This window comes from Convolutriloba macropyga, chromosome 8 (genome assembly GCF_964194025.1).
Source record: "Convolutriloba macropyga chromosome 8, txConMacr16.3, whole genome shotgun sequence".
In the NCBI taxonomy this organism is placed as follows: domain Eukaryota; kingdom Metazoa; phylum Xenacoelomorpha; order Acoela; family Convolutidae; genus Convolutriloba; species Convolutriloba macropyga.
In genome coordinates, this window is record NC_134475.1 from 24,841,403 (window position 1) to 24,867,850 (window position 26,448).

Consider the following 26,448-nt stretch of genomic DNA (forward strand, 5'->3'; position numbering starts at 1 on the left):
TGATCTGAACAAATATTTTTTACCTTCCTTGGAAATAGCCAGCCGACAGTCAAATTTTTCTTGCTTTTCCTCACACTAAAGTCATTACCTAAAATTTGGTTTTACAGGATGCAACAACATTTAAAAGACATAACCGACTAACATAGGGCGTATTGCCGTCAAATTATCTAGGCATGCGGTGAATCGCATACATAGAGTCTAGTGAGACGCACGGCTCTAAGAGAACTTAATTGACTCCGAGCGTTACCTGTTTATCCTTCAGGACAAAAAGACAAATGGTCAAACGAAAAAAAAAAAACGATCAGACGAAAAGTCGGTAGAACGAAAAATTGAATAAAAGTTTTAAAATTTCTTTTAAGTAAACTCGTTATTTGTAGCAGCTCCATATTAATAGCCTTTCCTAATTTTGCGTTGATTTCAAATCGATTTACTTCCTAATTTTGCGTTGATTTCAAATCGATTTACAAAACACTCAAACAGCTCATTGGTCACAGAGAATCACAAATTTGTTCAGTTTTGTTGTTCTAGTCAGCATATACTCAAATAAAAGAAAGGTTTTCAAATTGAATTTAACCAACAACTCTAAGATATCAACACATTTGCTGCACAGCTCAGCCAATTCAATGCCATCTTAATTTGCATTCAATAAACATCTTAAAACACGGCGCAAGAGCTTTTCACAATTTGAACAATCATTTTGCATGTCTACAAATACAATCCTTCAGGTGTGTTCTCTGTCTTCCTGTATAAAACATTTTCTTTGCTCTTTTTGAAGTCCTCATTCGTAACCTTCATTCTTCTCTCGCGTAGAGCGAGCAGTCCCGCCTCTGTACAAATGGCTTTGATGTCAGCACCAGATAGATCGTCCTTTACCTAAACAAAATAAATCGATTATTCATTAGCGGGATTTTGGAAATATTAGTTCCTCCTGGTACCTAAAAAAGTGCAACCGAAAGATAGGTTAGCAAATTAACTTAACATAATTGCCTTATGTCAGAGAAGAATTGTTCTCAAACGACTGGCTGATTTTGGTAACAGTTAGATATAAGCTTTGGGAGTCAAGTGGCGCCAGTCGCGGGGGGCTAGGGACACAACTTTGACCCTGTTTTCAAATTGACCTTCTAATGTTAAAACTATACCTCATCAGCTTTGGTGACATTTAGAGATTTGTAGCACTCTAAGAGATAGACTCAATGACATCGGGTTTTACCATTTCATCCCATTTCTGAGAAGGAAAAGTCAAAAAGGCGCACAAAAAACATAGCAAGAATACACCGGAATCGACTCGAAGAAAAACTTGATTTCGGCCTCAGCCAGACACTCGCTTTGATAGCTTATTCAATTCATTATTCGACTCAATGAAAAATGAGTAAATTAAGAAATGCCAATATTTAATCTAAAAATTTTTTGATAAACATTGAAATTCCATTTGTTGATTCAAATAAATACATAAGAGACAAAAAACAATTCCATCTGAGAAAAGAGAGCAAAAATCAATTGTTTTAATTAATATTTTCTTTACAAATCAGTCGACATATCTTAAAAATATCGCTACAATCAGAAGCATCCCAATATCTGTTCTTGCGAAACAAATCTGATACCGTCTGTTCTCAGTCAATGACTACCAGTAATACCTCAGCCAAACTAAACACCAATTACAACACAAAAAGACAAAGCTAAAATACAAAACAGTAGGCAGATTTCCGGAATAGCCGCGGAATAGACTTGCGTGTTGTAAAAACAGAAATGTATAACTTTTTGGGTGCAAAAACCCGCAATCTCCCGGATAACTATCAGAGACCTTAATCACTCAGCGATAACGCCTTGAACGACTTGTATTTAGATTGAGCAAAAGGCAAGACGTAAAGCGTGAAACGGTCACTTAAACTGTTAAGCGCCAAGAATCTTCTGGATTACATGTAAAACAAATAATGACCGTCAGATGACCAAACAAAAGCAACAAAAAGCACCACATAAAATTAACAAACAGCTTAAAGCTTCACGGCTATAAAAAAAACCCGTTTACTTAAGTAAAAATTGGTCTGTCAAACATTCATGTGCTTTCTTTTAGTAACCAACTCAGACAATATATCTACCAAAAACAAGTGAACCCCAAAACCTTCGTAACAGAAGAAATAGACAGGAAAAACAAAAACACCTGACAGATGCCCGGAAAAGAGCCAGCGTTGTCCTCACTAACCGACATTTGGATTGAAACAAACACGGAAAAGGAAGAAAATTTTGGCGACACCATTTTAAGTGTCAGAAAGTATTCTAATTTGGTCCCCAGTTTCACTGGATTCGACAAAATTGATGAAGTCCAGACTAAGACTACACTACATTGGAGAAAATAAGATTTATAGTAATAGTAGTTAGCAGTATACTCTAGACAACTTTGATAACTTAATGCACTAAGTCTTCAAACAATGAGAAATAGTGCCCGGGCTTTACTGGTTTATCAAGTTCCTTCTGATTTCACGTTTTGACTAACCGTATCCGCTATATTGCGCAAATTCGGCTAATGCAATCCAAATTACACTCATTTGAAACATAGGTGAGGGGGAGCCGTGAAGGCCCTGGAATTAAATCCGAAGAAATGAAAAATCCATTCCCTGATAGTCAACAATTTCACAATAACTGCCTTCTGATAGTCAACAGAGCATATGACGTCACAAACAAATAATTACCAGAAAAAAATAACTGAAAAAATAACGTTTTCCCCATTTTTTGACGTGGATGTCATTGAAACACGATTTTGCAATAATTAAACGTCATATTATTTGCAAAAAATGCACATAAATTTGATGCGTAATTTCACTATGAGACATAGTGATAGAAAAAAAGTCCCACAAACTAAGCAGTTGTGGAAACAGAGTGGAAACAGAGGACGTTCAAGCTATTACGGCAAGAGAACATTAAATCAAATTGTTTTCAATAGAAGGCTGATGGAATAAAATATTAAAGCAATTGAGTGAAAGGAAAACAAAAAAGGAAACCACGATTAAGGACCAAACTAAAAAAACACCATTACTTTATTGAAACACATTGTCAAAACAAAACCCGGCAGGTTGCCGGAAAACAGCCGCCCTCGATTCTCATAACCAAGATTAGGATTGAAAGTGGAAAAACAAAAAAATGATTTTTGCACCCAAATAATTATAAAGTGCGAACTATTCTGATGAGCTGAAAACACTCCTGTTTCGTAGTGAGAAGACACAGGGGCTAATATCAATACCAATAAGCATTAGAGATGATAACTAAGAACAAAGTTCGAGTAACTAGCATCTAAAATTAGGCTTTATGGGTTTATCCCGTTTCGATTTCTGATTTTGTTTCTTGAGACTGACTCTGTTCACTTTTAATTGCTTTGCTGAGCAACTGCTGTCTAAAAACACTTTTAGCAGAATGAGAGAAGATCGAAACTAGCCTGGAGCAGTCAAAAAAGGTTTAACGCAAAATGTTGAACCAGCAGTGAACTAAGGTAAAGCGACAAAAAAACTTAGTACCACGAAGTAAAAAAATATAGGAGCGCTATAATAGCCGGCTGAGCTGAGGCTGCAATTAATAACTTAAACAATAAATTATCTTTTCCTCAATGCAAACCCAATATGAACTGCCATTATCGAGACAACAAAAGATGAAAACTTATCAACTCAAAACTGTTTTTATTTTAAACATATCGTCAAAAATTTCCAAAACCATTAACTAAAAACAATAAATAGGTTCAATTATACTTTTATTATGCTTTATTACTTATCATTTTAATAATAAACTAATGCTTTATTAGAAAACTAGTGGGACCTGTTAATACTGACACAAAGTGATAAGACAAAGAACAACAAAACGGGCACATCAAAAAACTTACTTATGTTTTTGTTGAAATCAAAGAACTTCCATGGGATTGCAAAATGCCTTTAATTAAAAAATTCATGCGATCGAAACAAAAGAATCTCAATGATATTGAAAAAGATGGAAAAACGCAATTATGCTCAATTAAAATACATACATCGCTTTTAATAGCATTTGCAAAGAAAATCGTGAGCAAACCGAAAGTTAAAATGCCGCACGAATAGAAACAAACCGACCAACGTAGGACAAATTGCTGTCGAATGAGAGACGCGGCTATTTAATTCTGAGGGGCTGAAGCCTAGATAATTTTTATGCGTAGAAAAAATTCCGACAACGGAGTGGTACAAACCCCTTACCTGGGTCCTTGACAGAAGCACTGACCATCGGCCAATACGCCCTTGTACTCATCTTACAAAAATTCTGTTTTAGGAAAACTTAATTTAAGAAAAAGAGCAATTTAGGCCAAGTAAAAATCAAGCAGCAGTCAACCGTGAAAAAGTCACTTAAGAGGCGAAATGGAAAGCATATTGTACAAAACAACACTCAAGAAAAATTGTGCATAAAATTTTCACGCTTAAAAACTTCTTGCTTTACTGACCCCAGAAAAACTAAAATCACCACTCTAATATGACATCATTTAAAAAACCGAATTAAACATCTAAGAAAAAATAATCAGCTAGCCAATACAATTCAAATCCTTTGAATTGTAAAAAGGAGAGCGCCTTAAAAAATTCCTGTTCAGTAGATAAAAATTGCCTTATCAATTTTCTTAGAAAAACAAGTTCCAATCAAATTACAAGGTCAACTAAACACCCAGAAAAACCAATTGGCACCAAAAGAATCTAAAGGCATTAAACTTTAAGAACATTGCCACAGATTGTCGAAATTTTTGCAAATTGGATTAATGGGTCATAGAATGAAGAGAAACAGATTCATAACTGAATTGATGGAGAGTTTTATCTTAAGAAATTTTTAAAATGTTTCATAAATTTTACAGGCGATATTTAATTAGAATTAAATGCTTAAAAGAAAATCAAAATTGTCGCTTTGAGGTTTAAGGCGTGCCAACAGAAAAACAAAATACAAATACAAAAACTTTAAAACAAAAATCGCATCAAGCAACGAAATAACGGACGCACGTGCTATTTTCTTACACAGTAATGTGCTATATAACAACATTTAATTTGTAACTGGGGGTTAGAAAACACTGGAGGGGCCAAACAGAATAAATCCGAAATAACAATCGAACCCAAAAACGGATCATAAAGTTAAGTGCCTAAAATATTTACAGGTAGCAAAATAACACGTTCGGACATCACAATAGGATGTTTTCTAAGAAAAATCACTTTGAAAACATAGCTGGCAGATTGCCAAAAAATAGCCGCAATAGCTTCGTAGATCTGCAGTCTCAAAAACAGTAAAAAAGACAGACAAAAAATAGTCTTTTCAATGAAGGCTGAGAAGTTATATTTTGATTAAGAATCTGTATAAGTTATTGCTGCCTCTTTCAGCTGCTCCTAAATAAACTTCATTTACAGTGACACATTCAATTGACCTTATTTGTTTGAATTAAAGTAAATAAATGTCAATTTCAAAATGGGGAAGTCATTTTTGAGTGAGGTAGGTCAGGATTGACCAAAAATTTAATCAAGCAAATGAACAAAAAACTCGCTCCACTAAGAGCGAAAAATGACGTCACGCACGCATTTCAGTTGAAATTGGATGAACGAATGAACAAAAAGCAGATTTGAAATGATTGCGACGTCATATGGTAATAACAAAATTCTTGACGACGAAATAAAAAAACATAGCACGACAAGTCCTGACGTACAATTCCAAGAATTTTCAGACTAAACAGAAAACTAAACTTAAAACGGACTATTAATGGATTGGGAAAACCATTTAGAAAATTCGATCCAAAAAATCGAAAAAACAGTAAAAGTCAAACTGAAATTGCCGCATGTGAACAAAGAAGCACTAGCGAGAAAGCGAAATTTTGTTCAAACACCGTTTTCTCACTCCACTTTAAAATTAGAGCGAAAAAAAATTCACGTCCTAAGACCACTCGCTTTTTCGCTCCATTTCCTGTTTCGGCGTGACCAAAATCACTACTCCAATTTGACTTCAAAAATCATGAAAATGTGTGAACAGATCTTAAAACATAGCAGGACAAGTCCTGACGTACAATTCAAAGAATTTTCATTGACTAAACAAAAAACTAGACCTGGAATGAACTATGAATGGATTGGGAAAACCATTTAGAAAAAAAATCCGATCCAAAAAATTGAAAAAAAAAGTAAAAACAAAAGTGAAATTGCCGCATGTGAACATAAAACCACTAGCGAGAAAGCGAACTTTTGTTCAAACACCGTTTTCTCACTCTACTTTAAAATTAGAGCGAAAAAAATTCACGCCGCAAAACCACTCGCTTTTTCGCTCCACTTCCTGTTTCGGCGTGACCAAAATCACTACTCTGATTTCACTTCAAAAATCATGAAAATGTATGAACAGATCTTAAAAAGACAGCGCCCCAATACAATTCAAATTCTTTCAATTGTAAAAAAACCAAGAGAAGGCCTATAATAGCCCCAGCTATCGCTGTGCGGCTATTAAAGAGAAAATAGAAGTTAAAACCAGAAAACCCTCCTTGAAAACCGCAGGTGATCTATCGACTTTGCTGGCGCTCATCACATCAACTTTTCTAGCGCTCTCTCTCTCTCTCTCTGTCTATTTTTAAAGTTTTGTTCACCATATTGATCTGAGCAATTGTTCTCATGTGTGGCATTTAACTTTACATCCTGTGAACACCAAGGTCAACGATAAATTGTCATAATTACTCCTCTGCGAGTAGTAGAGAAGCTCAACAGGGCCTTCAGCTGATACTTGAAATACTTCAGTTGATGAGAATTGAAAAGTGAAGGTATAACGAGACCATCTGCGTTCATATGTAGGGGAAAAAGAAGTGCAATATTTTCTATTCAAACATACTGTGTAGTTAGGCATACTCCTGCTTGTTAAAGAGAAGATGCAGGGGCTAGTATCAATGCCAAAACGCATGCTAATTATGACTTATACGAAGAAAGTTCCAGTAGCTGGCATCTAAAATTGGGCTTTATGGGTTCATCCCGCTTTGATTTCGTTTTTCGATACTGATTCTGTTCACTTTAGATTGATTTGCTGAGCAACTGATGATTGAAAGCACTTTGAGAAGAATTCGAGAAGAGTAAAAATAGCTTAGAGAAGTCAAAAAGGATTTCACGCAATATGTTGAACAACCTGTGAACTAAGGTAAAGCGAAAAAACTCTAGCTCGACAAATTTAAAAATGTAAATAGCAGGAAGAGTCCTGAAATAAGATTCAAAGAATTGTAAAAACTTAGAACTACTGTACTTGACCAGCAGATCAATTGAACAATGCCAACCAAAACAAAAATAAAAGTTGAAAAAATAAAAAAAAAACTCAACAAAAATATAATCAATGCTAAAACTCTCGAGGCTTTCAACCAAAAATCCCAAATTTGTTTCATTTAAATACACCTATTAGCCCATGCACAAGTCTTGAAAGTGGTTTATTGGCCAATAGAGATAGAAAAAAAATAGAAAGATGACAGACTTGAATAAAATTGAAAACAGCAATATTTAAAGGCAGTGTCTTATTTTTCCAATATTAAACCATTTTTGTGTCTCAGAAACCTGTCAAGTAGCCCATCTGAAAGCTTGATTGGCCCGTATAGGTCAAAAATTTAGAAAATGACAAAAAAAAATTCGAAAAATGACAACCGCAAGTCTTAGTGAAATATTGCAAAAAAAAACTTATGATATTAATTTCTTCAGAAGCACTTCATTGTCCAAAGAGGCCAAACAGAATCCCAAATTAAAGCCTTAAAAATTTTATTTGGCTAACACAGATCAATAAACCAGGAACACGACAAAAAATTGTATAAAATTTCAAAAATTATCAAAAAATTGCCTAAGAAACATTTAGAAGAAAACTTGAAAAAAATCAAATTTTATCAAAAAATTGAAAAAATGTGATAAAATGTTGAAAACCATCCATTGCAACTAGAAATATGCAATAACCTATTATTAAACCCCGCGAAAGTTTCTCTGACCCATGGGTAAAATTTGTCTTATGTTTAAAACCATTGCATTGCTAATATAAATTATACAGCAAAATACTTTTGATTCCTAGAGAAGGTTGCAAGCAGGAGAAACTCAAAAAGCAAAAAAAATCGAAAAACTCGAAAAAACCAGTTGTATAAAATATTACTTAAATTCGTGATAAGGAGACTCAAACCATTCCATTGCCCAGAAAACAACTAAGCAGGAGGATAGAAACTGGCCATCTGTGATAGAAACAATTGAAAAACGACAATCTTTCAAAAACAACTATACAGGAGGATAGAAACTGAACACTTGGAATATAATCACTCAAAAAACGACAATCTTTCAAAAAACCTAAAAAATGCAAAATTCAAATAAAATTTCTCAATTCGCGACATTTAAATCGTGAACATTATCATATTGCCACAAGAAGCTACGGACTAACCTACCGTCAACCCCCCGAGGAGGTTCCCTGACCCTGCAAAACATTAAAAAATGACAAACCCATTCAAAAAACTTGAAAAGCAAAAATTATAATCATTCTGCGTGTTTATCTTAGCAGTACCAAAACATATAGCCGATAAAATGTTCAGAAAACGTGATTATATCTTGCAAAAGACTTTTATCAACTTTGAAAAACGTCAATTCAAAACCGGTGAAACAAAAAAAAACTTCCAAAAAAATAAACGTAAAATTGTCCCATTTTGGGCTCGAAAACTCCTAAAAATGATCTTATAACCATGAATTAGGGCATGTACAGCAGCTGTACCTCTCTGATCACTTGATGGACTACTAAAGCCGGTCTTGGACCTCTAATGAAACTTAATGTACACTAGGCCTTACCTGTTCATTACGTTCTAACGATCCAAGTCATGAAAAATGAGTAAAAACATCTTACAAAAAAGAGCACCAATACAATCCAATTCATGGATTGTAAAAACATAGCAGGACAAGTCCTGAAATTTACTCCAAAGAATTGACTTAAATTATGACTTGACAATTAATCCAGCGAATTAGAAGGCCAATAAGAACTGTTAGTTGTGATAACATTGAGGCTAAGCAACAAGCCAAGAACGAAAATAATGGACTAAAAATCAAATTTTATTTTATGAAAAGACGGGGTAAAAATGAAAAAATCAACTTCTATGGACTCAAATAATTTCACTTATTGCTCAATATAAACCTCTCCTTAAATGTGAATGAAATCTGTCACTACTTACAATCAACGATACAACAAATAACCAATTTTCGCAAATAAACTTGCTAACACTTTTTGAAAGCAAATAATGTTAAATTCAGATAGCTACCGACTGACCGAATTACTTTGAGTAACTGAATCCTCATTGGAAACACATGAGACCGTCATTGATGAGATTGAGGGATAAGGGAGCAATAAGTACAACAAATACTAGCCGAAATCAAAAATTCACAAGTCAATTTTAAAGTCTAAGAAAGCAATAGCACTGAACTGAAAAGACTATTTGTACTCGGTAAAAATATTTAAGCAACCAAAGAGACCTGACAAAAATGATACAAAGCGATGAGACAAACTTAAAAAACTAGCCAAATTCAAAAAATCGGTAACAATTCATGGAAACAATTAGTATCATAGTCAAAGAAAGTTTACGCTTTGAACAGAAAAGATTAACCCCACAAAATAAACCCCAGCAAACGATGAGACCTTTCCTTAATGAGATCAAACAAGAAAACAAAAAAAACTTAGCTTGCAGATTGACAGAAAATAGCCGCAATAGATTCGACAGTCTCAATGAAAGTTATATTTTGATTAAGAATCTGTTTAAATCATTGCTGCTTCCATTCGCTGCCGTCAATCCCCTTCAATTAGAGTGACAGGCACTCAATTGACCTTATCTCTTTGAATTTAAGTAAAAGGTCCATTTCAGAGTGATGAAGTCATTTTTGGGAGTGAGCTAAGTCACGTGTGACAAAAAAATTAACCACGCGAATAAACAAAAAACTCCACTAAGAGTGAAAAATTACGTCACGCACAAAATTGCATGAACGAATGAAAAGGCAGACTTGAATTGCTTGTAGTGACAAAAAAAGTGACAACAAGTCATAAAAATCGCTACCTACTTACTCGAACAAGTAACTAGGTCCTTTTATGCCTCATTAGCAACCAATCAGACCTGTCATTGATGAAAATATGTGATAAGACAACAGAATTTTTTTAAAAAGTGGGCTAAGTCGAATACTCACTAATATTTTATGACATCAAAGAGTAAAGGCCATAAAAGTTTTTGACAGCACCTTGATGAAATCAAGAAATTGCAACGAGGCACAAATAGAAAACAAATAAATCACATTAAAAGAACTCAACGAGAATAAACACTTAAAAATGGGTCAAATTGATGCACGTCAACAAAAATCCATCTCAAAAGTCGAAAATTTGTTTCGAACACCAATTTCTCACTCCACTTGAAAGGCAGTTGGGAAAAATCACAACAACCGACTCCATTTTTTGCTCCCATTACCATTTCAGCGTGACTAAAATCACTACTCTAAAATGATTTCTCACTCACGTGAAGAAAAGAAAGCCGAAAAAAGCGTGAAAAGATCTTAAAACACAGCACAACAATATAATCCAAAAACTTGGGATTGTAAAAAACATAACAGAGGACAAGTCCTGACCTAAAATCCAAACAATTTTCATCGACTAAACAAACCAAACAAAATAACGTCGGGCGAATTGCTCTCAAACGACCGGCGAGCGGTTGGCTTCGTCAGTAGCTAGGCACGGTTTAGTGAGGCTAGCTTTAGCTTAATTGTGAAGGGGCGTAAGTGATCGCAGCGGGGGGGGGTGCACTCGGGGCTGAAGGGGTGGCCACATTGGAGGGGGGGGGCGGATCTCTAAGAGCCGCCCCTCGCACCATATATAAGTCTCCAAAACAGATTCTGTGAATCGCATACTTGAAGACTAATGAGCTTAAAAGCTCTAAGAGCACTTAATGCCCACTGAGTGCTACCTGTTAATCCCATTTTTGAAGACGAAAAATCAAATTCGTCAGAGGAAAAATCGGTCGAGCGAAAAACCGCAAAAAAACCGACAGGACTAATATAATTGCTACGAACTTCGTTTGGGAGCAACTAAAAAGCAAGACCTAGAATGAACTATGACTGGACAAGGTTAACAATTTAGAAAAAATTTGATCAAAAAAGTCACATAAAAAACAGCAAACATCAAAGGGCAAATGCGGCATTTGAACAAAACAAGACACTAGCGAGAAAGCAATTTTTTTGTTCAAACACCGTTTTTTTACTCTTTAATATTAGAGCAAAACTACTTTCGCTCCATTTCCTGTTTCGGCGAGACCAAAATCACTACTCCAATTTGACTTCAAAGATCTTGAAAACGTGTGAACAAATATTAAAAAGAACATAGCAGGCAGATTGCCAGAAAATAGCCGCAATAGCTTCGTAGATCTGCAGTCTCAAAAAAAGTAAAACACAGACAAAAAAAAATTATTCTTTTCATTAAGAGCTGAGATGTTATATTTTGATTAAGAATCTATATAAGTTATTTCTGCATCATTTAGCTGCTTTCAAATAAATTTCACTTAAAATGACACACATTCAGTTGACCTTATCTCTTTGAATTAAAGTAAACATAAGTCAATTTCAAAGTAAGGAAGTCATTATTGAGTGAAGTAGGTCACGTTTGACCAAAAATTTAATCACGCGAATGAAAAAAGAACTCTCCACAGAGAGTGAAAAATGACTTCACACGCGCAATTCAGTTGAATTTGCATCAACGAAAGAACAAAAAGCAGATTTGAAGTGATTGTGACGTCATATGGTTGTAACAAAATTCTTGACGACGAAATAAAAAAAACATAGCACGACAAGTCCTGACGTACAACTCAAAGAATTTTCATTGACTAAACAAAAAACTAGACCTATAACGGACTATGAGTAAATTGGAAAAACCATTTCCCAAAATATCAGATAAATTTAAAAAAAACAGAAAATCAGTGTCAAAATGAAGCATGTGAACAAAAAACAACTAGCGAGAAGGCGAATTTTTGTTCAAACACCGTTTTCTCACTCTACTTTAAAATTAGAGCGAAAAAATTTCATGCCGCAAAACCACTCGCTTTTCCGCTCCACTTCCTGTTTCGGCGTGACCAAAATCACTACTCTGATTTCACTTCAAAAATCATGAAAATGTATGAACGGATGTTAAAAAAAAGACATAGCCCCAATACAATTCAAATTTTTTGAATTGTAAAAAACCAAGAGAAGGCCAATAATAGCCTCAGCAATCTCGTCGCGGCTATTAAAAAGCCAGCGCCCCAACCTTATTCAAATTCTTTGAATTGTAATAGGAGCGCTATAATAACCGGCTGAGAAGATGATGGCGTCTTTTTAAAATTCAACAATTTTGTGCAGTGTTGCAGTGTTAATTTGAATTTTAGTAGTTAGCTGGCACCAGTTTAGTTGTTCAGCTGTTCGAAGTTGAAAATGAGAGAAAAATTTAGACACACGACTGCAATAATTGACACCTTCGCTCAAGAGCAATTACACACTGACTAAAGTCAGAATAAAGCATTCAATATGACGAAGTAATACCAATTCACGTGACAGAACAGTAACACCATTTCTTGCCACCAACCTGATACAAGGTTCCTTGCCACATTAACATGTGCCAGGAACTACATTCAAGCTATCTTACGTAGCGCAAACCTGTATAAGTTCATCCAACTTGACGTCCTCAGCTAGAGTCATACGGGATGTGTGGATGTTGAATATGCGTCTCTTTGTTTTCTCGTCTGGTAAAGGGAACTCAATCTTCCTGTCGATTCTTCCAGGCCGAATCAAGGCAGGGTCCAGTGTCTCAATGCGATTAGTAGCCATAATCACCTACAAACAATTTCTGTGACTTAACTTTGCCCGCAATAAAAACCACCAAAGGCAAAAATTTTGTTCGTGAGACTCGACTTGTAAATCGCTTACTGTGAAATTAAGTCAAACTTCGAACAAATTGCATTCTTAGAGCAACGTCATGTTGTTTAGGATATTTAATACATATTAAACTATGTGAAGCTTCAAAAGTCATTGTATGATCCGGATACAAAGGACCCTCTTGACCTTACAGCGACATAAAAAAGATTATCTGCTTCAAGACGGAAAGAAGTAAGATGCACATTCACCTTGACATCAGACTTTGAATCAAAACCATCTAGCTGATTCAACAGCTCCAACATGGTCCTCTGGATCTCCCTCTCTCCTCCCGAGTTACTGTCGTACCTCTTGGTTCCAATAGCATCAATCTCGTCTATGAACACAATACTAGGTGCGTGTTCTTCTGCAACGCGGAACAATTCTCGCACTAGTTTTGGACCATCTCCGAGATACTTCTGAATGAGCTCGGAGCCCACAACACGAAGGAAGGTTGCTGATGTCTGATTGGCAACTGCTTTAGCCAAAAGAGTCTTGCCAGTTCCAGGAGACCCGTAAAGAATGACACCTTAAAAAGGAAAACATTCTGAAGTTCTTCTCTTTGTTGATAACTTCTTTAAATTCAAATCTGTTAGAGAGAATAATCGCTGTTTACTGTTCACAACACCTTAAGAGAACACTCATAATAAGCTCAAACAAAAATGTCCACAAAGAAAGTACCTTAACACTCTTAATTGCTCTTGCAATAAATTAACCGACATATGTATAGATTTAAAACGTTGTCCGGCAAGATCTCTCGTGCAGCAAGTGTGTTATAATTATGTTAAGGAAAGTCCTGAATACCTTTGGGTGGTTTGATTCCCATTTCTTCGTAGTACTCGGGGTGTGTGAGTGGAAGCTCCACTGATTCCTTGATCTCTTGGATCTGTGTTTCGAGGCCCCCAATGTCTGCGTATGTCTCTTGGGGAGCCTTCTCAAGTTTCATCACACTCACCATCGGGTCAGTGTCTTCTGACAAAATTCCAACAACTGCGTGCACCTAAAAATCATTGAACGTAAACACCGACTCATTCATTTAAACTCAGCGAACAGAAACATCATGTTCGATTTCTTCCGTGCCTTTTCATGCAAAAAATACTTTTGCTGATCTGTGTTCAGTATATCAATTGATTACAGCGCAGACGCGATAATATCCACATTCTTTTAGTGCGGAGAAAAAACTGATTTCTGAGTAGTGATTTTGGAGTATAGTGCTCGCGGTACGGTAAGCCACCAACCAATTGCGGTAAATTCTGATTATAGAAAATTTTACAGCTCTCAAGTTTTCTCTTCTTTTACCTATCAATTAATCAATCGATCAATCAAAAGCTTCGCCTTGAGCCCCATCAAATAGAGTGTACAACTTTCAAGACAGCTACATAGAGCCACTACTTTCAATCACTCAGATCAGATGAAATTTTTACCTTATGATTAAGTAAGACAGTAGAGCCCGGCTCCAACTGATCTTTGTCCACAAATGATAGCATGTTCACATAGTGCTCCGACCCGACTGATGTTGACACAATGGCGTGGTTCTCATCAATGATCTCCTCCAAGTTGCCCACGCTCATTGGGGTACCTTAGATCAGATACTTAATCAAATGACTCATTTTCAAGTACAGCTGGAATAACAAAATAAACATAACCGACTAACGTTGGCCGAATTGCTCTCAAACGACCGGCGAGCGGTTGGCTTCATCACTAAATAGCCACGGTTTAGTGAGGCTAGCTTTAGCTTAATTGAAGGGTCGTGAGGTGAGGGTAATAGATGACATCACGCAAAATAACAGCAGCTGAAGTACCGCATCAACAAAAGAGTGAAGGGGAGAGATGGAGTGTGCGAGATAAAACGTGAACGAGAAAGAGACGGAAAGAAACCCTAACCAAGAGAAGGGGAGAAAGAGCGCTAAGAAAACTTTCCATGATGAGATTCGACACTGCAACTTCTGGTTTTCTAGCCTTGTTTACGAAATTCAAAAGAAAAGTTTCCACATTTCGCAGTGAAAAAATGTTCAAAAACCATTTTTTGTCTCTCTATTTCTGTCATGTAACCCATTAGCAAGACTTAAAAAGTTTTGTTGGCCAGTATTGATCGTTAAAGTCGGAAACAGACAAAAACATACAAACATTTTAAAAAGCAATAGCAAATTTCAACAAAATCTTGCTAAAATTCGCAATATTAATATCTTCAGAACCATTTCATTCTCTCAAGAGGATATCCAGTATCCCTATTTCAAGCCATAAATAGTTTCACTGGCTCAAAGATCAATAAACTTGATAATAACAATGATAAAAATTTTCCGAAAATGAAAAAATTTAAAGCGGCTAAGGGTCTCTAATGGAACTTAATGCCCGCTGTGTGCTACCTATTTATCCCGTGTTTAAGGACGAAAAGTCAAATGGGTCCGACGAAAACAGGACTATTATAATTGCTACAAACTTCGTTTGAGAGCTGTGGTACATGGGTTACCATTTAACCATAAAACAACTTAGTCTTTGATGCAGTGAATTATTACAGTCATATGCAAGAACTGAATTAAAGTTGTGCGTTAACAATCTCTTGACCTAGTACTTAAGCTAGAATACGTGAAGGATCTGAGTACCACATGGCGCAGTCAACGGAAAAAGGAAGAACCATATTAGGACTGCAACCATTTTGGGATCGACCCAGCTCCAACCCCCCCATTCCATGGGAGAAGTGGAGAAGTCAACTCAAAGTGGCCCTCGTCGCAAAGACAAATATAGAACTCGACGAACTCCTAAGAGAGAAACCGACAACAATCATCTACCCCCCGGAACCAGTGGAAGAACAACCTGTTAACAACCCGACACAGACAATGGAAATGGAAAGACTCACAAGATACAGTCAGGCAGTAGCCAAATGGAAGAACGAGTGTAACCTAATTGATAGGATAGGGGTGTTGTGCGGAGACAAACCATGGGATGTCGCCGACAGAAAGGCAAAATCAATGGTCTATCTAACCATTGGAATCGAGGGACGCCGGATGCACACCCGAAAGTACCCCCACACAAACGTCGAGAACATCACGACACTACAACTGTGGGAAGAATTGGAGTTGACATTTATACGGCCACGAAATGTGACGTTTGACCGATATCTACTGCTAACCAGACGTCAGCAAAAAGGAGAAACCATGGAGCAATTCCACTCTGCCCTAAGGTCCCTGGCAGAATTTTGTCAACTTGGAGCATTAGAAGACGACCTGTTAAGAGACATCTTCACAGCCAATATGACCGACCCGGAAATACAAAAAGGACTCCTGAAGGTAACACTCGACCCAGAGAAGGCACTGGAATTAGCCATTAGTATTGAATTAGGCGCACGAAGCCAGTTAGCCATACAGGCAAAACACACGTCGGAACCATCCATGGTATCCATTGTAGGACGATCGGAGCCTGTATTAGCAATCTCAAGCTCAAGATACCGTGGAAACTTCAGAGGCAATTACAGCCAGCCCAGAGGCACATTCACACAGCCCAGAGGCAACAACAACAACAACAACCAGTCAATCAGACAACAAGTACAACACAACTGCAGAAACTGTGGACAACCCCGGACACAAGATCATAGAGCCAAATGTCAAGCATACGGACAAATATGCCGAAGATGCAATAAGCCCAACCACCTAGCCAAAGTATGCCGACCAAATTTGACACGTAATAACAACAGGAACATCAACGAAATAGAAGAACGCAACGAGCCACCATACGAGGACAACATAACCATGGTCTCCCTAAATGTCGAAATAGAAAGCATAACACACGACTCCGAGGAAGACTACAGTGTGAACCTCGTTTCCCCGACAGACGGATCAGCAACCCCAACCAAACTCAATGTGAAATTCGGCAATACGAAATACTGGGTTATGGTAGACTCCGGTAGCTCACACAGCTTAATCACGGAGAGGATGGCCCGCGAGATAGAGGTGCGGGACAAAAACAGTTGGTGGAGTCGTAAGACGAATCCAGTTAACCTGAGAAGCTTCACTAACACCCCAATCAAGAACAGAGGCACCCTATACTGCGACGTCGAATGCAATGAGTGGAACGCTGGAAGAGCCGACCTTATCGTGGTACCCAACAACCATAGAGCACTGATCGGCCGAGACCTCTTCCAAGGACTAGGAATACAAGTCAACCAACAAACATCCCCAACTTCAGAAGGTAAGAACGTCGCAATGATAGAAAACCAAAATAACAAAAGCCTAAAACAAGAAATAGCAAAACAATTCCCCGGTCTAATAAAACGAAAAGGACGATCAGTCGATCACACAGTCAAATCAAAATTTAAAACAAACTTTACACCGGTACACCAACGAGGCCGAAGAGTACCGATTCACCTACAAAAACAAGTCGAAGAAGAACTCAAAAAATTACAAGACAACGGAAATATAATAAAACTGGACAAATGTAGCGACAAAAACTTCATATCCCCAATAGTAATTACAGTCAAAAGAGACAAAACAATAAAACTAGCCATGGACTCCAAAATAATAAACAAGGCAATTCACAAAAACAAATACCAGATGCAAAATATTGATTGCCTGATGGACGCCCAATCCATCTCGGAATCGTCGCACGAAGGCGAAGTACTTTTCTCAAAAATCGATTTACGCTACGCGTACAGCCAACTACCGCTAGATGAAGCAACAGCAAAACAATGCAATTTCAATATAGTAGGCGGCCAAGCCACCGGAACGTACCGATTTATTACAGGTTTTTACGGCCTAACAGACATGCCGGCACAATTCCAAAAAGCAATAGACAATACACTAAAAGGCCTCACAGACACATACTTTCTTAGATGACATAATCATAGTCTCCGGCGGAGGAATAAAAAACCACAAAGAAAAAGTTTTCAAATGCTTACAAAAACTAGACAAAGAAAACCTAAGCATTAACTTAGAAAAAAGCCATTTCGCTAAATACGAAATCGAATGGCTAGAATTCGAAATTAATCAAAACGGTATAAAACCACTCATTAGCAAAACAGAGGCCATCCAAAACCTAAAAGCCCCGAACACATGCAAACAATTAAAATCATTCCTCGGAAGCGTACACCATTTAACGAAATTCGTCCCTAACCTAGCCACCCAGTGCAGAGTTTTTAGAGACCTCCTGAAAAAAGACAATAAATACCACTGGGAACCAAAACATCAAATAGCATTCGAACACATAAAACTCCACACAAAAAACATAACAGAAAATACGCACTACGATTCCACAAGGAAAACAAGAGTCAGAACGGACGCATCAAGATCCGGACTCGGAGCCGTCTTAGAACAGGAATCGAACAAAGGGTGGGAGACAATTGCGTACGCTTCACGCTTCCTAAATAATGCCGAAGAAAAATATAGTATAAACGAATTAGAACTTTTAGAGGTAGTCTGGGCACTCGAACATTTTAAGCACTATCTTTACGGTCAATACTTTACCGTACAAACAGATCATAGAGCTCTACTATCCATATTAAAAGACAAATATACAAAAGCACATCAAAGTAGACAAACACGTTGGTGCGAAAGATTAATCCCCTTCCACTTTCAAATCGAACATATACCAGGATCAAAGATGGGATTAACAGATTATATATCGAGGAACCCCCATAACAAGGCAAAGCCAATAAGTCGCTATGATGAAGACTTTGTGATCGCACAAATAGACGCAATCATACAGACCATTAATGCAGTTAAGCAAAGGGGAAGACCACGAAAACTAGACAATTTGGAATCGCTCGACGATTCCAAAGCACTAACCAAAAAGCCGGAAATCAAACGACCAAGAGGCCGCCCACGAAAATTACCCTTGCAATCGCAGGACGATTCCAAAATCAAAGTGCCTAGAGCACAAAATCACAAGACAAAACCACAAGCGGTGCAAAAGTTGCGCAATTACAGCCTACGTAGAAAACAAGAATTACCAAATACGGAAAACCACGAGACAATAGACGCAGCAAATTTAACAAAAGTCGAACAGCAAACCATTGCAAAAGCGCATTTGCCAAATAACTCTGCTACAGAACAGTCATTGTTAAATTCCAAACATAATTTCGAAATGAGTAATCAACAACCCTCAAGCCAACAAACGCCACCTACATCACCCGCAAAGACCCCGATATCATTTTCCACCTACCTCAGCCCAGAGAAAGACGCCCGCCCCACAAAACCAGACACCCAACTCGACAAAGCAATACGCGACGTCTTCAGTTCAACACTATTCGCGGCTATGACAAACAGACTCAGTTCTACGCGAAATAAGATTGTATAATACAAGGGGACGAACTGAGATGCAAGGCCGTAAGCAGACAAATCCACACGCACTGGAAACAACTAAGTGTGAACGACGGGTGCATCCTCCTGGACAATCGGCTAACAATCCCCAACGCAATGAAAGCCGCGGTAATAGATGTACTGCACGCAACGCATCCGGACGCGTGGGGAATGACCGAATTAGCAACCAGACTATGGTGGCCGTTCATAAATAGAGATCTCATCAACAAGTCAAAAACGTGCCGCCCGTGCACCGAATTTGGTAAGAACCTTAAAAGCATAATACCAAAAACCAAATGGTCACCACTAAAACCATGCGTCGAACCGAATGAAGAAATACAGATAGACTTTGGCGGCCCAATAATAGATGGCCAAGGAAGAGAAGTATACTTCCTTGCATGCATCGATAGATTTTCTAAGTTTCCTACACTTAAACTATACAACAATGCGAATGCCCCAAACATAGAACATTTCCTAACTAAATACATTGCTATTCATGGGGTACCCAGATACGTACAAATGGACCAGGCTAGATGCCAAACAGGAAACGTAATGAAAGAATTCTGTAATAAGAATAATATCAAAATAATATTCGCACCAGCGAACGACCATAGATCTATAGGACTCGTGGAAAGGCTGATACAAACAGTAAAACGTCGATTAGGTTGCATCAAACTAGATACAACTCAACGCCCTTTCAACATAAAACAGTCACTTAGACAAATCGCACAGGAACTAAGAATAAGCCGGAAAAAAGCAACTAACATATCCCCTTTCGAAGCGCACTTCGGCCGACCCGTAAACACACCAATAACTAACATAACCTCTCAGGCGGATAGCCGAAACCAAAAATGGCCAAAAAACATTAAGTCTGATTATTTAGATGACAACATCATGGGCAATGACGAATTGATCTCTGATGAGCGAAGCGATGGATTCAAGAGACGTTGGACAGTGATGAGGAAGTGAAGGCATCCAAGCAACGAATGCTATCAAAAGCACTCAACGACAAAGGTGAAATCCCGCGCACCTTTCGAATGTCTACACACAGCCCCCTACAACCACTGGCCGAAAACAGCAAGGAACTAAAATTCGCAAGAAAGACCCTCTCCACCACTCGAAGTAAGAAACAATTACAGGGACTATATGAAGCCATCCCCGAAGGAGCGGCACTGATAAAAGCCTCCGGCTCCACAATGACAATCAAGTACCCCGGCCAAGATGACACGGTACTTCACAAATCAGAAGTAGCACGATTCGGGACCCCATCACAGCCGAGAATACCACTGATTCAATTTGCCGCTAGAAAAACTGTCATAAACCACCATGGCAAGATCCAACGACACATGAACGCACATCATAAGGAACAGAGCGCGAAGCTAAAGGGAGAAATCCATCAGAAAAAGACCAAGCGATTCACCCACGAATCCAAACCTATCTAATCTCCTAAAAGTGAACCGCACGAAGGCCCCTCCAAAACTAAAATTTGTCCAGTCACCAAGGAAAGGGACAACAGGAGCAAAGAACCAAAAGACAACAACCCCACCCGACTCCCCATTCGAAGACGAAGACCTCGAACTGGAACCAGCCCGACAACGGAAACACAGCAACAATGAGGACTTTGACTACAATCCTCAAGAGGATCCATCAATACAAGCTATTGCAGCACACAAGAACCCAAGGAGGAGCAACAGGCCAACAAAGAAGCCTGAAAAATATGGCCAAAGCGAAACCCTGACAACCGACGAGGACACTGAAGACTCTGAAAATAGCCCCCCAAGAAAGCGCTTCACAGGAATCGCTAATTATCAAGCAACTACTACAGCGCTCGACGATAACCAACAATCCCAGGCACAACAAGCGGAAGAGCAGGACGAATCCCAGGCACAAAAAGAGGATGAACTACAAGCAAAGACCCTACCACAACCACACGAGGACTACGACGATACCGCTTTTCCACAACAAGCAACCGCACAACAGTCACCTAAGACAACAACTGTCGATGAAGACAACGAAGAAAGAGAGTTAGATCCACATGAGTTTTGAAAACAAACTTATAAACTTTGTTTCCTCCCCCGAGGGAAAATGTGGTACATGGGTTACCATTTAACCATAAAACAACTTAGTCTTTGATGAAGTGAATTAATACAGTCATATGCAGTATGTATTTTATCTCATTTGTTACCTCTGCAATCGCCGTGCGATTGTTCAACCTCTAACAAGTAACAGGTACTTACGCACTAATAGACTGATAGTGAAAAGATCAAGTGCAGTCTGCCTACAACAGAAGTGAATTAAAGTTGTGCGTTAACAATCTCTTGACCTAGTACTTAAGCTAGAATACGAGAAGGATCTGAGTACCACAAGAGCAATTAAATATTCACTTGCATGCAGATTTCATCAGATTAAATAGCTGTCTAAGGCCCCACTGTTGAACTGGAGAAATTTATGTTATAAAAACAAAACTAATTTTTAACGTGCGAATTGATCAATAAACCTCGAGTGGAAACCAGTACGGCTACTTGCGAATGATGCATCCAATTGTCAATCAGACTTTCCATTCATTTAATAATTCTGAGATCAAAAGGTTCTTTGGCCAATTTCAAACATACTCGGTGACAGATTCCAAGAATGACATCAACATTTTTAAAAATTCAATTTCTTGCTATTTCTCACCACTTTCCTGACAAATTTAATTAGTTTTTTTACAGTGGCTAGAAAGAAATATTTTCTGGTCGATTAGGCTCGCCGGAAAAAGCGAAAACTGAAGTCAAATTTTTTTTTAAAAAAACGAATTTGAAGTTATGGCCACCAGTTCAATAGAAAGGCTTACATGTTTTCCACCGAACTGTTAAAAATTTGAGGTTGGCAACCGCTGGCTACACTCTGGAATTGACATGGCCCCAAATGCTTGCTGTATTGCTTGATTCTACGGAAAATTTCAATGGATTCACAATTTTTGAGCGAAATTCCAAAAGAAAACAAAAACCCGTGCTCATGGGAAGAAGTTTCATATGCTGTCTAAAAAATTCACAACCATGATAGGTAAATTGGAAATAATTTCTTAAAAGGGCTCAATTTTTTTCTTAAAAAAAAGATCAATGCCCTACGAACATTCAGGTGCCAATTTTTAGGAAACATTGAAACTGCTTAAGATGAGCAGCTTGTGCGACTGAGCATTTGGGCGCTCCAAGTCTGACAAAAATACCTCCAATATATGATCTCAAAATTAAAACACCTTTTTAACCACCGAAACCAGAAGCAAAAAATGGACTAGTATTTAGTTATGAGAAACTGATTTTATATTTTATCCATATTCTCAAACCAAATTAAAACACTTGTAGTTAAGCAATATATTAGCGTTATAGTTATCTAACCCTGCTGAATTAATTGAATTTCAATCACGGGTTACAATCTCAATTTCAGAGCGCAAAAGCCATTTTAACGAGAGGCAGTCACGTAAACTAAAGAAAACAAAACCACATTATTGAACTGAAAAATCATGGAGAATGTAGTAACAATGACGTCACACACAAAATTTAGCCGCAGAGTGGTAGAAGTCACTGAGGAAGTAGCATTTTACGGACTTCTTGGATCTATCGATTCGCAGCTATTAAAAACAAAAACCGACTTACGTCGGATGAATTGCTCTCGAACGACAGGCGAGGGACAATTGTAGCTTAGAAATTTTTCAGATGCAAAAACTCGGACTTCACACTGTTTCCAACCCGCGACCTCCAGGATAGCAGTAAGACACGTTCACCACTAAGCTACAATGGCATCGATACTCAACAGCTCACAATAATCCTTATATTAGCAGCATACTTTATTTCGCAATAAGGGCAATTCAAATCACTCAAAATGAAGAAGTGAAGCGTAGAAAAAAATTACTTGATAAGTCATAGAATATTCTAGAATAAAAGCGCCAAAACGGTCAAACGAAAAATTTGCACAAACAGGGACCAACACGTTTACAATCTCTTCTTGATAACAAGAGGCAAGTTTTTAAGCCGAAAATAATTACATCGGTGAATTTATAAGAGAGATTTCTCCTGGGTCTTCGGTTCTTAGCCCTTAACCCAATGCACTGATAAGAACGCAAGTACTTGTGTCAGATTACAATTCAATCATTTGTCCAAGTTCGAGCCAATACCTCATTATTCGAGGCCTCAAAAATTTTAAAACGTCTTTTTGCGGTTCTTTCCTAAGGGAACGGTGACTCCGAATATTTAAAAAACATAGCTGGCAGATTGCCAGAAAATAGCCGCAAAAGATTCGTAGACCGGCAGTCTAAAAAAATAGACCAAAAAAATTCTTCTTTTAATTAAAGGCTGATCTGTTATATTTTGATTAAAAATCTGTATAAGTTATTGCTGACTCTTTCAGCTGCTCCTAAATAAACTTCATTTACAGTGACACATTCAATTGACCTTATTTCTTTGAATTAAAGTAAAAAATGTCAATTTCAAAATGGGGAAGTCATTTTTGAGTGAGGTAGGTCAGGATTGACCAAAAATTTAATCAAGCGAATGAACAAAAAACTCGCTCCACTAAGAGCGACAAATGACGTCACGCACGCATTTTAGTTGAAATTGGATGAACGAATGAACAGAAAGCAGATTTGAAATGATTGTGACGTCATATGGTCGTAACAAAATTCTTGACGACGAAATAAAAAAACAGCACGACAAGTCCTGACGTACAATTCAAAGAATTTTCAGACTAAACAGAAAACTAAACTTAAAACGGACTATTAATGGATTGGGAAAACCATTTAGAAAATTCGATCCAAAAAATCGAAAAAACAGTAAAAGTCAAACTGAAATTGCCGCATGTGAACAAAAAAGCACTAGCGAGAAAGCGAAATTTTGTTCAAACACCGTTTTCTCACTCCACTTTAAAATTAGAGCGAAAAAAATTCACGTCCTAAGACCACTCGCTTTTTCGCTCCATTTCCTGTTTCGGCGTGACCAAAATCACTACTCCAATTTGACTTCAAAAATCATGAAAATGTGTGAACAGATCTTAAAACAGCAGGACAAGTCCTGACGTACAATTCAAATAATTTTCATTGACTAAACAAAAAACTAGACCTGGAATGAACTATGAATGGATTGGGAAAACCATTTAGAAAAAAAATCCGATCCAAAAAATTGAAAAAAATAGTAAAAACAAACGTGAAATTGCCGCATGTGAACAAAAAACCACTAGCGAGAAAGCGAACTTTTGTTCAAACACCGTTTTCTCACTCTACTTTAAAATTAGAGCGAAAAAAATTCACGCCGCAAAACCACTCGCTTTTTCGCTCCACTTCCTGTTTCGGCGTGACCAAAATCGCTACTCTGATTTCACTTCAAAAATCATGAAAATGTATGAACAGATCTTAAAAAGACAGCGCCCCAATACAATTCAAATTCTTTGAATTGTAAAAAAACCAAGAGAAGGCCTATAATAGCCCCAGCTATCGCTGTGCGGCTATTAAAGAGAAAATAGAAGTTAAAACCAGAAAACCCTCCTTGAAAACCGCAGGTGATCTATCGACTTTGCTGGCGCTCATCACATCAACTTTTCTAGCGCTCTCTCTCTCTCTCTCTCTGTCTATTTTTAAAGTTTTGTTCACCATATTGATCTGAGCAATTGTTCTCATGTGTGGCATTTGACTTTACATCCTGTGAACACCAAAGTCAACGATAAATTGTCATAATTACTCCTCTGCGAGTAGTAGAGAAGCTCAACAGGGCCTTCAGCTGATACTTGAAATACTTCAGTTGATGAGAATTGAAAAGTGAAGGTATAACGAGACCATCTGCGTTCATATGTAGGGGAAAAAGAAGTGCAATAAAGAAAGAATTTTCAGACTAAACAGAAAACTAAACTTAAAACGGACTATGAATGGATTGGAAAAACCATTTAGAAAAAAATCCGATTCAAAAAATCGAAAAAACAGTAAAAATCAAAGTGAAATTGCCGCATGTGAACAAAAAACCACTAGCGAGAAAGCGAATTTTTGTTCAAACACCATTTTCTCACTCTACTTTAAATTTAGAGCGAAAAAATTTCACGCCACAAAACCACTCGCTTTTTCGCTCCATTTCCTGTTTCGGCGTGACCAAAATCACTACTCCAATTTGACTTCAAAAATCATGAAAATGTGTGAACAGATCTTAAAAAAAAGACAGCGCCCCAATACAATTCAAATTCTTTGAATTGTAAAAAAACCAAGAGAAGGCCAATAATAGCCCCAGCTATCGCTGTGCGGCTATTAAAAAACTTTCACCCGGGCTGAGAAAATTTGGTACCGCGAGCGCTAGCGTTTAAATAGATGAAAAAATGGCACTCAACTTTGAGCTAAACAGCAAAAGTGCGGGAAAAATCAGACGTTCATAGCCCCCACTTGAATTGCTATTCTCAAAATTGAACCAATTAGCCAGGGCAGTTCAGTCCAGCTGCTTCAGTGCAACTTTGATCACGCCGAGATCAAAATAAGTGCTAATTTGTTACTGTCACCTAGCTTTGTCAAAAAATGTGTAAAAACGACAGGAGCAATAGGATTGTAAAAATTATTTTGAGAAAGGAGTTACGTTACGTTGTTTCATTGAGTATTTCTATATCGTACCTCTGAGGTCATCGACCTTTGACCTCTCTTCTTCCTGCTTCTCCTCCTGTGGCTTGAGTCTCTCCTGGTTGCGGATGAATTCCTCCTCCATCAGGAGATAGTCTTTTATCCGTTCCATCTTCAGCAGACGCAACCTAATATGCAGCAATACAAGCTCACTTCTCACAGTTCGTGCCCACAGTTCTTATATAGTTTTCACACGCTCAAAACAACTCTTGAAACAGTTCGCAGAATCTTATTATCAGTCAAACACAGGTAAAATTTGATCGACTTCAAAAATGTCCACATTTCAAAAATAAGTGCATAAATCTCTTCAGTTCCTAAGACCACTTTTCTAAACCCCGTAAAATGGCAGCAAGTGTTCATCGCATAGATTTCAGCTTTTAACCTGCATTTTGTGTGAGGTGTGATAGCAGGTAGTTTGTTGGCAGCATCAGGTCCCTTCCCTCGCTTCCTCCTCTTACCAATTCGAGTGGGTACAGGTGGCTCGTACTTTTTCTTGTCCTTGTCGTCCTTTTTGTCTCCTCCCCCAGCTCCACCACCTTGACCTGATTGCTGCTGACCCATTGCACTATTGTATCAAAAGTTTTCGGCGTAAATCTGAAAAGATCATGCGCTCTCAACAATCGTC

The 26,448-nt window shown here is 37.8% G+C and overlaps 1 protein-coding gene across 1 annotated transcript; it reads right to left on the bottom strand.

Moving 5' to 3' along the window:
* Nucleotides 1-551: 551 nt before the first annotated feature.
* On the bottom strand, nt 552-26,448 carry LOC142344618 (26S proteasome regulatory subunit 4). Its single transcript, XM_075396425.1, has 7 exons — nt 26,206-26,448; nt 25,818-25,951; nt 14,336-14,490; nt 13,716-13,911; nt 13,124-13,440; nt 12,657-12,833; nt 552-873 (listed from the first exon to the last, which is right to left on the bottom strand). Exons 1-7 carry the CDS (start codon nt 26,382-26,384, stop codon nt 706-708), a joined length of 1,326 nt encoding a protein of 441 aa, XP_075252540.1. The 5' UTR covers nt 26,385-26,448; the 3' UTR covers nt 552-705.

Excerpts from the sequence above, each read along its gene's own strand:
- LOC142344618 (XM_075396425.1), bottom strand. The coding sequence starts at position 26,384 with ATGGGTCAGCAGCAATCAGGTCAAGGTGGTGGAGCTGGGGGAGGAGAC. Across the intron at positions 13,441-13,715 it reads GGGAATCAAACCACCCAAAG|GTGTCATTCTTTACGGGTCT; the intron begins GTATTCAGGACT and ends TTCCTTTTTAAG. Across the intron at positions 12,834-13,123 it reads ATTCAAAGTCTGATGTCAAG|GTGATTATGGCTACTAATCG; the intron begins GTGAATGTGCAT and ends AATTGTTTGTAG.